The 14,882-nt window shown below is 33.2% G+C and overlaps 2 protein-coding genes across 4 annotated transcripts; both read right to left on the bottom strand.

Annotated features, from left to right (window-relative positions):
- Positions 1-1,036: 1,036 nt before the first annotated feature.
- Positions 1,037-4,714, bottom strand: LOC145944857 (uncharacterized). Its single transcript, XM_083053442.1, has 7 exons — positions 4,023-4,714; positions 3,657-3,776; positions 3,389-3,506; positions 2,611-2,872; positions 2,064-2,180; positions 1,918-2,008; positions 1,037-1,261 (listed from the first exon to the last, which is right to left on the bottom strand). The coding sequence occupies exons 1-7, from the start codon at positions 4,164-4,166 to the stop codon at positions 1,190-1,192; spliced, it is 924 nt and encodes a 307-aa protein (XP_082909568.1). The 5' UTR covers positions 4,167-4,714; the 3' UTR covers positions 1,037-1,189.
- Positions 4,715-5,255: 541 nt separating this feature from the next.
- On the bottom strand, positions 5,256-13,439 carry LOC145944571 (uncharacterized). 3 transcript variants are annotated; one of them, XM_083052970.1, is made up of 15 exons: positions 13,235-13,439; positions 12,291-12,455; positions 12,120-12,221; positions 10,402-11,265; positions 9,894-10,284; positions 9,355-9,698; positions 8,850-9,281; positions 8,601-8,774; positions 8,223-8,435; positions 7,781-8,032; positions 7,429-7,712; positions 7,115-7,217; positions 6,857-7,042; positions 5,649-6,782; positions 5,256-5,577 (listed from the first exon to the last, which is right to left on the bottom strand). In XM_083052970.1, exons 2-15 carry the CDS (start codon positions 12,450-12,452, stop codon positions 5,476-5,478), a joined length of 4,743 nt encoding a protein of 1,580 aa, XP_082909096.1. In that variant the 5' UTR covers positions 12,453-12,455; positions 13,235-13,439; the 3' UTR covers positions 5,256-5,475. The 3 variants fall into 3 exon arrangements, with proteins under 3 accessions (XP_082909096.1, XP_082909097.1, XP_082909098.1); XM_083052971.1 differs by lacking the exon at positions 12,120-12,221; XM_083052972.1 differs by lacking the exons at positions 12,120-12,221; positions 12,291-12,455; positions 13,235-13,439 and adding an exon at positions 11,614-12,088.
- Between the last annotated feature and the right edge of the window lie 1,443 nt (positions 13,440-14,882).

Here is a 14,882-nt window from a genome sequence, read left to right as displayed (position 1 = left end):
ATATATATCATATATACATATAACGAAAACCTTAAATGTTAATTCTTATTTATAGCTATTATGTATTTTTAAGATAATGGACAAAATGAGAGTATAAATCAATTACATATTTTTTTCTTATATTTAAGGAACGAGATGCTATTAAAGTATTTTGTTTTGCTGGTATTTGAATTCCACATTTTTGATACTTTACGTTTTATTTATTTAAAAAAGATATACATTATCATTTTTTAAATTAATCTTTATTATTATTGATTCACGCGTTTTGTTGGCTTTATCACATTGAATAAAGTAAAGTAAAGTAAGATATAGATGCGTTTGTTAGCTATAAAGAATCATAAGCTTTCGTTCAATTCATATACGTTTAAAATATGCTAAAAAATTAATATTTTATGATATATTTTCCATACCATGGCAAAACATGGTAAAGATGCGACAAACAATCCACCAACATTTAAACCGAAAGATTTGTTACCTCTTTGCAATAAAAGCAATATTATCTTTTGTATATGTAGAGAAACAGTATACCACCGAACGTCATATCTACGTAAAATTTGAGAAAATGTAATAACTAATTCTAACTTATTATTATTAAAAATTTCGCAAATTTCTAAGTAATACACAATGCATTATTTTTTTTTCTTATGTAGGAATAATATATAGAATAAAAAGTACTAGGAGAGAAAAAATTAATATAAACACTTTCTTCTCAAGTTATTTTGTGAATTTGTTTATGTCACACACACATGTGTTCTTTATTCTCTTAAATATAAAATAAACTACAACGTTTTTCGTTGACGAAAAACACATTATACTAGTTTACATTGTTTGATATGCCTATTACATTCGCAATAGTTAATTGTAAATTTTACATTTTTACACTACAAACACACTATCAATTTAATTATTTTAATATATATATTAAAAATACATAATTAAACGATTCCTGTGAACCATACCTATGATATTATATTACTTTTTATTCTTATTCTTGCATTGAATACAAGACCGTAAAATAAGATATAGATGTGTTTATCAGCTGTAAAATATTATATCTATTTTTATTTCTTTTTTTATGAAATATAATAAGAGAGTTTAATACATTACAATATATAAAATATGTTATACCATGGCAAACAATCTTAAGGATACAACATACATTCCACCAATATTCAGACCAAATGTCTTATTACTTCTTTGCAGCAGTAACAGTATAAGCCTTTGTATATGTAGAGAAGCCATGTACCACCGAGCATTGTACCTAATTAATAGAATAATCTTATATAGAAATAACAATTTAAATTTAAAAAATTTAAAAATATATATAAGAGTATTATTTTCACATCGTATACATATATGTTTTGTATAGATTATATTAATTTTTAATTTATAATTTATATAACAATATATTTTTGTACAACATGAAAATACTTCTTACGCAGCGACAAATAAGTAATTATAATGATTTATAATTTCTTGCCCGGTAAAATTGGTTAAAAACATGTATAAAAAACAGCAGATAATTGTTAGCAAAGGTATTGAAATTTCACCAATATTAAATTTTGATGATGCAATCTGTAAAATACGAGTTTCAACGTCGTGATCGACTTGTAGAATCAATTAAAAATTTATATGCAAATTAGATACTATTAACAATGATCAATGTTAATTACAATCAAAACTTTTCCGTTTTCTTATTGATACTGTGACTATGACTCACAATATCCACATAAAGCAAAATTGTGAAAAACAACGTTGATCAATCGGAGCTATTGAAAAAAGTGCGATTTCACGAACGCATTAATATATAAAATAATATTGAGTCATACAATTAATTTAAGTGATACAGATAATATTATACAACGTATTAAAGATATATATAATGTGCAAGTAAATAAACACATAAATAAAACTTACTCGGAGAATATTGAGGCTCAAAGTAATTACTCCGAATACCATTAATAACATAAATGATACCTCAAAACTCGATATTAAATATTCAGAAAACCTTTAAAAGAAAACGATTAATCATGCAATTTAAGTATTTTATAATAAATACGAACTTTATGGCTTTCCTATGAATGTCTATGGCATAAATTATACCCTCACGAACCAAATTCTTGTTCCGCACATTAAAATGTTGTGATATATAAATCTTCATTGTGGTCTCGATACGATAACTGTGAATTATTTAATCATTTCAATTATACGTCCGTTTAATTTATCTACTCAATATTATAAATTATCACAGTATCAAGTACGTCACTAAGATTGTAAAATTTATATTATAATTATTACATAAATGGAAAGGAAGAATGAATTTCGTGTTATGTGGAAATAAAAAAAAAATAAAAAAATATTTTCTCTTTCTCTCTTATTATATATTTTCAGTTTATAATACACAAAATTTTGTTCCAAAGTATAGCTACACAAATATTTGTCTTGAAATGCTATAGTATATCATGCACGTGAAAATTTTATTAGTTTTATGAGCATAATAAGTTTTCTAAGTATTTTATTTTGCAAATATTAATTGTAGCAAATTGAATTCTAGACACATAAGAGTAAAGTTTTTAAAATATTTTTTATATGGTTTCTTGATTATCTTACCTAGCAATTTTAAACATTCCGCAGGCATATTGAAGATATGCATGGAGCATGGTCCCTGTCGCTACTATTGTAAGTAATCCTATGTAGAGAAATGCATTCATGTGCAATAGCAATAAGTAGAAATATCTTTCTTGATCAATAAAATATTCTGTTTCAATCAGCGGACGATGTGTTCGAGATTTGTTTACAGATAAGAATAAATCATGAAAATCTGGCCACAATTGAACCCCCGTAAGAATAAACATGAAGCCTCCAACAAGCACTAAACAACAAGTATTTATTATAAAAAAAAAAACTTTCATATTATCGACAATAAATAAATAATATATATTATATAACCCCGCGGATGCTATCCCGGAATACATCGGGTAATATAGGATAGATCTTGCTTTAATGTGAAAAGCCGAATGTGCAACGTTTAACTATATATATTAATTTTTCAATTTTTAAAATTCTTAAACATTTGACATAAAAGTTTGCGCCTTTTTCTCTACATGTAGTAAGGATAATAATACTACATGAACTATATCAAATATTAACAATTTCTTATTATTAATTTACATTCAAAAGTCAATTTGCATGAATATTTACTTCTTACTAATTCTTACTAATTTTGTAATAAATACCGAGTGACAGCAGGCAAAAAACTCTTAAAGATTAATTAATAACTTTGACAATATATGTCAAAGTCAAGATTATTTGCAGACGTTATACTGTAAAGATATATCATCCATCTTTTAATCACAAAGCATAACAAAAGTCAATGATATTGGCCTACTTGTAATTTGTGCCGTATAACGTTTTGCATTGCTTCCGTATCTTTTTACGATTGCAATTTCATTGTTGTCTTTTAAATCATCACAGATCTGTTGAATCTGTTCCATTAAATATTTGACCTGTTGTTTCAATTAAATTTTTATCTGTCACTTATCTTAATTAAGTTTTGAAAAATAAAATTGTGTAAAAATTATTAATAACATATATGTAGTACACAGATGTGTGCTTGTTCAAATAAATGAATTAAACTTGTATTTTACAATACTTACATTTTCACTATTAATCATAAAGGAATTATATGTTATCGTTAAGCAAATAATACTACATGTCAAAGAAAAAACTTTAATCACAAGATCTGTAGTACATTTTGAAGTCACAAATATTGTAAACTGTAAGTAATAATTTACTGGAGAAATCAGAAGAAAATTTTTTTATACTTCATAATATAAATTTTTAATTATTATTTAAATATTATTTAATGTACGACAATAATTGATATTTTTGTTAAGGAAATATCGATTTTTAAATTATTGAAAATTTACAAACATAAAGTGACTTCAATAATTAAAAAATTTTTTTAATTTGAATAAAAAATATATAAAATAATATAATTAAAAACACACATATACACATACCTGAAATATAATGGAAGTTATTAGAATACTAAAACAACAGATTAATTGAAGTCGAGCACATTTAGATTCATTATAAGGCCATAAACCAAGTATGAGCAAAAGAGTACGATTCAGACTAAAATATTGGTCCGTAACACTGATCATTTCACTTCTAGCACTAAAACACGTTTGACGGGACTGAAGTCGACAAAGGTTCTACATCCCCACTACTCATCTTCAGTCCATTATATTACCACCCTTCTTTCCAATCTATAAGTTCTCCCTTCTCTATAACGTAAATTTTAGCGTTCTATAATTTAAGCTTCCGCTAATTCAGCGTCACTGCAGAAGGGCGCAAAATACACACTCGCAATTTAACATCATTTCTTTAATGTGCAGTCGCACATTAAGCGATCGATATAATACCGAAAGAAATTCAACAGATGTTATTTTTTTTTCATAGAATATAATATCCTCACGAGAGAAGTGTGGGGTGGGAAAAAAAAACGGCGCAAACGCAGTCGTCACATTTCAGCGACTTATATCCATGTGCTTTAGTCCAATTTATACACTCGTAAGTTACGTTTAACATTTAAAAGTAATATATTATATGCTTTAATGTTGTCATAGAAGTACAACAAAGTTGTTGCCAATATCTTTAAAAAAAAAATAACGTTATGGTGTTTAAATGGCAATCATAAAATTATGAAAAAATTAATTATTGCCGCTAATGATCAAAACTCTTTAAAAATGAAATTATATGGTCAGAACTAGAGGAAAAATTGTAATAGAATAGATAGAACATTTAAAATTGATTAGCTTTTATACTTATTATCTTTCTTTGAAGTGTAAATTTACAGTTTAGTTACAAGTAAAAATTACGAGTTTTAATAATTTATGCATAACATAAAGCTATACCAATTATAATTGGTAACAATATATCGTTTCTCTAATTTTTCTAATTTTATATGTTCTTACTTTTATTTATTAAAATAATTTAAATATAAAATGATTTAAATAGATTATCCAACATGTAAAAAATGTTATTTATTTACCTAGAAAAAAGATTATTATAGATTTTATTTATTAATTACATATGTAATGTATAAAAAAAGGAACGGGCAGATAAAGCATATTAATATTTTATATATAGACAAGAGACAATACCAAAATATTATTTCGGACTCTTTCTCTTAATTTTAAATGACAAATCTTTATTAAAATTAAGATTGAAAGATATATTCACACAAATAATAATATATGAATCATTTTATCTTTATTAATATTATGATAAATGATATTGAATGTGTATCCGCGGAAAAACATTTACATCGCGAATTAATACATATTGTCTATACACTTTATATGCACTTTGTATGCATTACATTTCCATAAATGAACGATGAAGGTAAATATTAACCACATGATTTTTTCTCGAAAATTGTATTAATATTTTCTCTAAAATATTGTAGACTCAACACGATGCATTTGCATTTGATGATGTATCGTTTTTTGCCCCATCGGAGCTTTCATTTTCGATGTCCTCGAAGCCGCCAGCGGACGGCGATTCGAGAGTCTGCAAGATAGATCGGATAAAAAAATCAATGATGATTCGTCTCAATCTACAAAATAATGGTGTGCTCTTACCTGACGAGGTAGATTGGGTAGAATGGATGGCAGCCTACGGCTAGGTAAAACGTCCGGCATGGGTGGAGGAACCGGTGGTTCGCCATAAGCCTCGTGAAGCTCCTCCAATCTTGTGCAGAGAGCGGTACTCCGTTTGCTCGTAGCGTTCATCTTCTTCATAAGCCAATCAGCTTGCTCCTCCAAACGTTTTAATCGATCAGCTCGTGTTGCTAAGACTTCCTCCGGAGTTCGGATTTTCGTTGATGTGACTACAGATTCCTTCTGGGAACATGTCGGGCTTTCCTGTAGCTCTTCCTTAGATATCGATGTAAAAGACGTAGAACCGAGATCGGCCATAGGAAATTCTCTGACGGTGTCCAAACTTGAAGATGAATCTATGGAAATACTATCGGAATCTGTGATATTTTCTATTGATCTGGGAGATCGCTGTTCGTTGCCGTCCATCGGTTCTTCTTCTCTCTGACTCGATGATGCCATCGACGAGGACGCAGCAAGATTGTCCGTAAAATTGTTGGATTCCGCCGTAGTCGCGCCAAACATTGGGGCAAAAAAGCGATTAGACGGACCCACGATCAAGGGGTTGCTAAACTGCACGCTCTTTATAGACGAAGATGACACAATGGATGTGGGAAGGGGCCCGATGGAAAAGACAGACATCGTGCTGGTATTCGCGATAGTGGATTCGTGAGAAACAGCTGGTGACGGAATATTTTCAAGTTTGATTGTCTCATCATCGCGTGACTTTGACGAATATTCGGTCACAGTCGACGATGATTCGGACGATCCACCGTTCTCCACCGCCGAAGGAAGATCGACACTCGTGATCGTTCGTTTTAGAGTCTGCGTCGTAGGTAATGAACATCCAGATTCACTGATCGGTTTCCAGGATGGTAGATTTCTGTTGCAGGAATTTATTTTCGAAGTTGTCGAAGTATCATTGTTTTCCGTATTGCCGGCGGTTTCAACAGCCAGATTTTCGCACGGATCTTCAAAGAATGAGCAGGAGGTATCTTCTCGTGAAATCGAAACGTTCCTGCCTGATTCTTCGTCGTTGATTCTTATAAGATTTTGTATAACGTTAGTAAGAGCCTGGTCCAAAGGATTCAAAGATTCCTGCGTGCTATCCGCAATGCGCTGTTTGAAATTAATTAAGCATAATATAATACTCTAGTTTCTAGTATTAGAAATATTTTTGAAATTTTGCTTACACTAGCTCCCGCAACAGAATCTGTAGAGTCAATATGTGCAATTTCTGCCTCCTCCAATTCCGCTTCGGTTTCCGGCGTGGGTGTGCGTTGTTCCAAAGTCACCGAGGAACTAGTCTTTGACTCTGATAATTCGGTATCCGTCGGCTGTTCGGATTCTGTGTCCGGCGTCGGTGCTCTAGGACTCTCCTACGTTAATAAAAAAATAATATTATTAAATGAAAATTTATATTATTGATTAAAGAAATAATATTCGCATACCTTTCGTGTCCGTCTGCGTGGACCGTGCCTGATTCTTCCTTCAATCGCTCCTTGCTCTTCATCAGTATCGTCGCCTCTCTCATCGCTGAAGCCGCTTTCAGCACTGCGTAGAATAATTAAAATAAAATAATTCGAAATTATAGGATATACTTTTCACATAAAATAATAAAAAAAGGTATATGATTTTATATTAATATATTAATACAAAATATTAATTAATAATTTATCATGCCATAAATATAATAATATAAAGATATTCAATTAAAGCAGAGTAGTGATATGTATTATATAATAAAAATATAAATTTTTTGAACCTGTTAAAAGAGTCGCGAGCGGCCAAAGCTTTCCGTGCGGCAAATTCGCGACGTAAGCTCCTCCATTCTAATTCGGTATTTGTATTCTTTTGCCTGGCCGACTCCCATTTCTCTCTACAGTATTCCAACTCTTGTTTCAATTCCTGCAACATCTTTCTCTTCTCTTGCAGCTCGTAACGTAGGATTTCCTCGTGCGTGTGCAACTGCTGATGCTGTACTTGCATCCGACCGACGATATTCCACGTTTTGGCCAGCTCGGTCGATACCATGGAGAGTCTCTTTTCCTAGATATCGAGGAAATGTATAAATTTTTGTTCTCCCGCTCGTAAGTAAAATAAAACAAGTCGCTTACCTGCTCGCTCAGTTTACTCTCCAAGTGAATGTTCAGCTGCTTCATGCGATTCATTTCCTTCTCTAAATGCTTCTTTTCCAGAATCAATTCCTTTAGACGAATGTACGTTTTGCTCACGGATATCACTAATCTTGGTCCGGCTGGAGTGTCTACAGACTTATAACAGCTGTTCGGATCCGAGCAGGACGCAACGGAAACGCTTGGAGAGGTAACTGCATGGCAGCTAAGTAGCTCCAATAAAACGCGCCATACCTACGTAAGTTTGCAATTATTTTAACAAAGCCTATGTGCGTATTAAACTCTTTAGAAATCATGTAGTTTTAATGTGACTTTGATATAACGTTCAAATTAGTAATAAAAAATTTAAGAATAAAAATATGGGAATTATACAAATATATAATTATTATAAATATATAATTAATACAATTTTTATCATTATTACCTTAGGTAAATTATGAGCAATATCTTCTTCTTGCAGGTCATCCTCTTTCCTGTCAACTTCGCCAACATTTCCTATATTGTTTTCATCATCCGCGTGTTTTTGGGACGCTTTACCACCCTCGACTTGCTCGATCAAATCCAAAAGAAGTTTAGGAAGAGCCGCTGCTTCGGTACTTTCTTCCCTGGCTATGTCACTTATAAGATCGTGATTTTCCTGCAATTTTAAAATTATATTTCATTTTTGATTACGCATCTTTTATTCGCGTTTTCTTTCGCGAAATTTAAAGTAAATCTTTTTTCCGAGAAAAATATGTTAACATATAAATTTGATCTTTCGTTATAAATTATCAGAAGTGCAAATAATATTGCGTAACAATACCTGTAACAACTGAGTCAATCGATCAAGATCCATATCTGCGGAGGAAGCTCCGAGCAGCATCTGCGTAAATAATCCGTTGATAAGAGACATCTGATTCTGAAGATCTCTGCAGTCCGCCTTGGTTAATCCCAACTGAGATTCCAAGTTCGTGATTTCCGTATCTTGAGAATCGACCTGCCGCGTGTAACGACGCATCATTAGAACCTCGAACACAAATAATCCACAGAATCAAACAAAATCTCATTATACCTTCTCTTCGACTTTCTTGAGTTCCTCCTCAAAGTTCTCGGATTTCTTTAGAGAGTATTCTAGCTTTTGCTTCACGTCCGCCAGTTCCTTGATCGCGGAATCTTTTATCTCGGTCAAAACTCTAAGTCTCTCGTTGTAGAGTCCCTTCAACACATTTATATTCTCCAGTTGTCGATCGCACTCGGCATCCGCGTCGTTGCGGACTTCCAGAAAACTCCTGTCGCCCAGTCTAACCAACACCTGAGCTAAATAATCCTTCAGCTCGTTGGTCCGACGTTCTCGCGCGATGAGAGCCACGCGTTCCTTGTTGGTCACTTCCGTCAAACATCGAATACGATGTCGGTGACGCTCTGGATCGATCTCTAAATGGTAACGAAGGTCGTCCACCTTCTCGATTTGGCATCGTATGTCATTTCTCAACTCGTCGGATACCTATAAAATAGACACGTGTATTTATACTCAGATTTTAATTCGTAAAGCGAATAAAGTTTGAATATGGTTTTACTTTTAACGTGCTTGTTAATCGTTGCGCTTCCGCGCGTCTTAACACTTTCTCGCTTTCGTCCAAACGCTTGTCCTCGCCTTCTTGTTTCATCGTAGACTTTACGAAATCAAGATCGCCGTGAGCAGAACGCAAAAGAGTCAACATGCTCAACGTTTCGGAATGCGCTTCCTTTTCGGCTTCCAATTCTCTTCTAAGTCTTTCCATCTCGGACGAGACCGCTGCGATAGCTCTATGTCTAGCTTCCCTCTTCAGGGTTAATTCTTTTTTAAATTCCTCTATGCTGGCGGAGGCACAATCTGAATTCGACGTATCCTCCGATATGTCATCTATCGAGTCGACAGCATCTGCGACATGTAAACTTGATATGATTCTGTGATTTAAAACACAAATCATCTCTGTGTATCATTGCTATATTTTAGATTAATTATTGATGATATAATCAAAAAGAGGATGATTCTTGATAGGAAATAAAATATAATGTAAAATAACATTTTTAAATATGATTTGCATGGATAGTATCCATATGTATATAAACATACCGACATCTTCCGAAGCAATGCTGTTCTCGTTTCTTCTTTCAGTCTTGATAGTTTCCTTCAGTCTTTGTATCTCCTGCAAAGCGTCTTCGAGAGCCTTAATCTGCTTCTTTTTATCCGAGACCTCCTCGGACAATTGTGCCCGTAACTTTGACGTCTTTTGATTTTCCGCACTTTTCATCTGATCTTTTTCGAGCAGTGATTTCTGCAGATCCTCTTCCAAAATCGAAATTCTTGCATCGGCAATGTCTTTTTCCGACTGAAAGATATCGATCTCTTTCAGCAATCTTTCGATTTCCCTTTTAGCGGAACTCAAGCGCTTCGTCAGTTCGTCGTATTGTTGTTTGTGCTCGTGTAAATTATCTTCTACCATTACATATCGCGTTTTCAATTCCTAAATAAAAAATGTATAATTCTAATTAAAATATTTTATTTGAAATAAAAATTATTAAAATTACTAATTCCTTCACAGAACTTCTGGAGTCAAGAATGTCTTCAAATGTCATCATACCTCATAATCTTGGTTTAATTTCTCCATCAGGGTTTTCTGGTCCGCTAAACTGCATAGCAGTTCTTCGTTGGCACTTTGATACTCTAGTCGATCGGCTTTTATTCTCTCAACTTCTTCCGACAATCCGAGTATTTCTTCGCTCGCCAGATTTTTCGTTGTCGAACTTTGCTCGTCGTTTCTCAATCTTGCGCGTTTTCTACGCATTTTATCTATACTCGCGGAATCTGAGTTTTCCTCTACTCTAGGAACAGTTATTTCGGAATAAGCATCATCACAGTATCTATAAACATCGACCATTTCTTCTCTCGCGCCTTGATTGTCACAATCATCTTTAGGTACTTTACTGACCGTATCCATCACTATCTCACTCGTCTGTTGATCTGACGATTCGCAACGCAATTCCACGGATCTTGATCGATCTTTTGTATCTCGTGTCTTCAATAAATTCTCCAGTCTTTCGATTCTAGAACGTAGTTTGCTATCTTCCCTTTGTTTGCATTGTTCAGCGGAACTCGCCGCCAACAATCTCTCCAATCTGACGACGCGTTGCTCCAACCTTCGCGTCTCTTCAATCTCAATAACTTCTTCGGTGTCTGATACTCTCTTTCGAAGAATATCATCGCGTATCTCCGAGGCTTCCGTCGAAATCTTTTGCTTCCGGTCCTGTCTATCCTTCGACAGTTCTAAATATAATGCCTCCATACGCGCAAGCGTCGCGTTATGCGCGCTGGCTAATTGATGATTAGCCATGGCAAGTTGCGAGATGATTCGCGAAAGCTCCATGGTTTCGTTATTCTGTTGATACATCGAGAAATTGTGACCATCGGCTGGCTGCCAACCTGTCATTTGCGTAGCGCACGTTACCTATAATATAAATAAACGAAATAGCAGAATCTGAGTCTTTGAAGCTCTTGATATGTAAATCGAATGTCGCAAAAATTTAGTTCTTCTTTGAAATTTTACGCAATCGAAATATTTTTTTTAAATCTGTCTAAAATTATCTGTGTTAGTGTCTGCGTATAATAAACGACAATTGTTGATGACGACAATTTTATAAATTTAACTATGACAAGCGCACGAACGCGATGAATCATCTGACTTTGAAATGACAAAGAAGATGTAGAAAATAATGGAATTTTTCTCTTTTCTTTCTTCTCCCAATTTCGTTAAATGAATTTTAACATGCGCGAAATTATTTCGCAATAAGCTTACAATCTTTCGTAGAAATATTGTAGATTCTTCCAGCGCTGTCCGAATAAAAAGTAATCCGCTCTCGACGATTTACAATAGCACACTGGCATAAAATCTGCGTCGCGCGAAATCGTCGACCGAGACCAAGCACGTGATCGCGATCGATGACTGTGGAAACGACTTTTCGTGACCGTGAGTCAGCGCGTTCTCCCGAAATCACGGATTGGAGAGGAGCCAGCTTGTCGCGGCTTCCGCGGAACAAAACTGCGCGTTTTTATCCGGAAAATTGCGCGATGGCATTGCCCGGGTTTAATTTAGCCGCAATCCCACGTGTGTCTCGAACAGACGATTATACAAGAACAATCCAGACGAATATCGACAGCGCTGGCTCGATAAATAAAGCGTCAGCTCGTCAACTTCGTCATTAGATGGAAACAGCGCCAGACATTCATCTGAGAACTCAATACGACGGAAGCAAAGAGCAAAGAGAAAAGCAAGAATAGAAGGAACGATGCTCTTTCTCTCACCAAGGTCTCGCGTTTAGGTGGTAGCACGTTGGATAAATTGGGTGCAGTTGGTCTTTGATCCCAGAGTTCGCCTGTCCTCAGGGTCACGTAGGGACTGGGACCCTGCGCGCCAAAGTCTCAAATAAATTCGCTATAAAATGCCTGTCTCACTTTCTGGTAAGAGCAATGTACCTGCGATCGTGACTGATCCTCGCTCGTTGTCACATATGTTCTTTGTTCTTGATCTTTCGTAGAGCAAGCATCTTCCGAATACAAAGACGTTCCCGTTTCCTGTTCGCTCGTAGAGATCGACATCGTCGAACGTATATCGTTACTACTACTTGACGCTCCCATTATCTAATTTTTCCGATTGTCCGAACAATAAATATATGCTTTAGTTTTTTTTTCCTACAAATAATTTTCTTAATATATATGTTATTTCATGCAATATTATTCATCTTGCCAAAAGTATAATATTCCAATAGAAATGCTCATTTGCAATGCTGTTATGCTCTTTCTCTATAACAAGTATAAAATACGAATATATAATTTTACAATTGCTTTAAAATTAAGCTCAGAGTTTATTATAAAATTGTGACGATTTTAATTAATTTTATACAATGAAGGAATGAGATGTTTATTGATATCTATTTAAATTAAATACGATTATCGATGTACAGATGTACGTGCATGTATATAGGATTGCCAGAAGAAAAAATTTGGATTGTGTCAGCTTTTATTTTTAGAAACTAGTTTGAACTAAATTGTATCCCGACTCTCTTTCTCTCTCTCTTTAAGTAGCTCTCTTTAAAAACTAATTAAAATTAGAAAGACATTTAGCTTAGAGCTTTTAATTACACAGTGCTAAAATAACAAATAGTCTTTCGCGATGAAACAATATATTATTTATAGCATATAGCAATATAAAACAGCATACAACATACTCGACAAATGCATCTAAAAAGATTTGCATAAATAAGGTCTTCATCTATTGAGTAACAAGCTGCGTGTGTTATTATATATTTAATAGCGAAGATCCGGCACTGTATTTTATTATATAAAAGAAATGATAATCACAGGGGCAAGTATCGAATATATAACGATTTATAAAATCTCCAAATTTTAAAGTCGCTCACCAAATGGTCAATCGGAAAATCGTGAAATTCGTGGCTTCGGCTTCGAGGGTCAACGACGACTCTTGACTACCGTTCATTGCTAGCGGGCAGCGACTCGCATCTCTAAAAATATCATTTCGAAAGACCGCCTGCGCAAAGTCAACGATACATCTTCGCTTCGTGTTTCTGCGCAGACGCGCGTGCAAACACGCGCGAGTGTTTCACGTTTTGGGAAGTCAAACTTCCTCGATTGCAAGAAAACAGATTCAAAAGCTTCCCGATAACAAGATTAAATCGTACTGATTCAATTGCATCGTTATACAAAAGGTAACGTTGTATGCACCAACCTCGATCTCTTCATCAATCTTTAATCAAATTAAAAGAAAAAAAAAAAAAAAAAAAAACAGTTTCGACAAATCTCTTTATCTATCTACCTATTAAACTTCTTTAAATTATGTCATTTTATTTAGATATTTGTATAGTTACGAAGATTACTTTTGTAAAATGAAGTGTAATTCATTGTAATCGCTTCTGTTATAAATTCTTTCTTGAGAAACCGTAGACAGTTAACAGAATCAACATCTATTTTAAGACGCTTTCAAATCTTCATACGGCACTCTGATGCACTCGGGAAAACGTTCTAACAATAGCACCGCACGTATTCTATATTTAGGTAGTTTTTCGAACTGTTCGTCATCGCCATCGCTGTATAAAAAGGAAGATCAAAAGATATATTTTTTCACATTTTTATTCGTAATATTGCACGCTCGATATCGTCTTTCTAAATACTAATTGTTGAGGAAATAATGATGAATTTTAGTTTCTTTTATTTGAATTCTATATCACAAAAAAGACAGATATCTATATTCTTTCCTAATTTTTAATTCTTTTTTTTTTTTAAGGATTTTTTCAAAAGTAAAATTGGAATGAATAATAAATATGAAACAATGAAACACAAAATGTAGCGACATATGTTAGAATAAGCAATATGCGCGCAAGAAAACATTACATACTTTTATATTTAAAATCAAGATATATACGAGAAATATAGAGTACTATTTTATCAGTAGTAAATCAATTTATTAAATGATAAATTAATCTACCGCAGATAAAATAGTACTTGATAATATTCATCGAGCCGAATTTCGATTTTGACAGATAACAGCTGATTCTGAAGTACACACATCTTTCTATATACTTATGATCTGTTAAAAGAACTTTCACTCATTGTCAAATTCCAAAAGAAAAAAAATATAAATCTAGATAAAGTCGATAAGTCCATTGTATACGAATCATTGAAATATCTCTGCAAAATAAATTAGAATAACTTATAGATAGCCTTATAGATATACACTTGACAATAAATATTGTAAATCACAGAAATCTATTCTATAGAATCAGGGGCATTCATTATAACATAATTTTCTATAAAAATGCAACTGTATATCTTATCATACAAATATATATATATATATATATATATATATATATGTATATAGATAGATATAATTAATATTGTGTTTAAATATTAATAACAAGTGATAACGTTACAAATGACGTGTGACAAATGACGTACTCAATGCACACACAAAAAATATAGATGTGTGTTCTCTCTCTCTCTTTTAATATTATTTTTTAAATATTATACTTGTATATCTAGATACGCGCG

The sequence above is a fragment of the Prenolepis imparis genome, unplaced genomic scaffold, assembly GCF_030444845.1.
Source record: "Prenolepis imparis isolate NDT839.2.m4 unplaced genomic scaffold, iyPreImpa1.0 SCAF_13, whole genome shotgun sequence".
NCBI lineage: Eukaryota > Metazoa > Arthropoda > Insecta > Hymenoptera > Formicidae > Prenolepis > Prenolepis imparis.
Note: the sequence above shows the minus strand (reverse complement) of the source record. Positions and strands in the feature narration are given on the sequence as shown.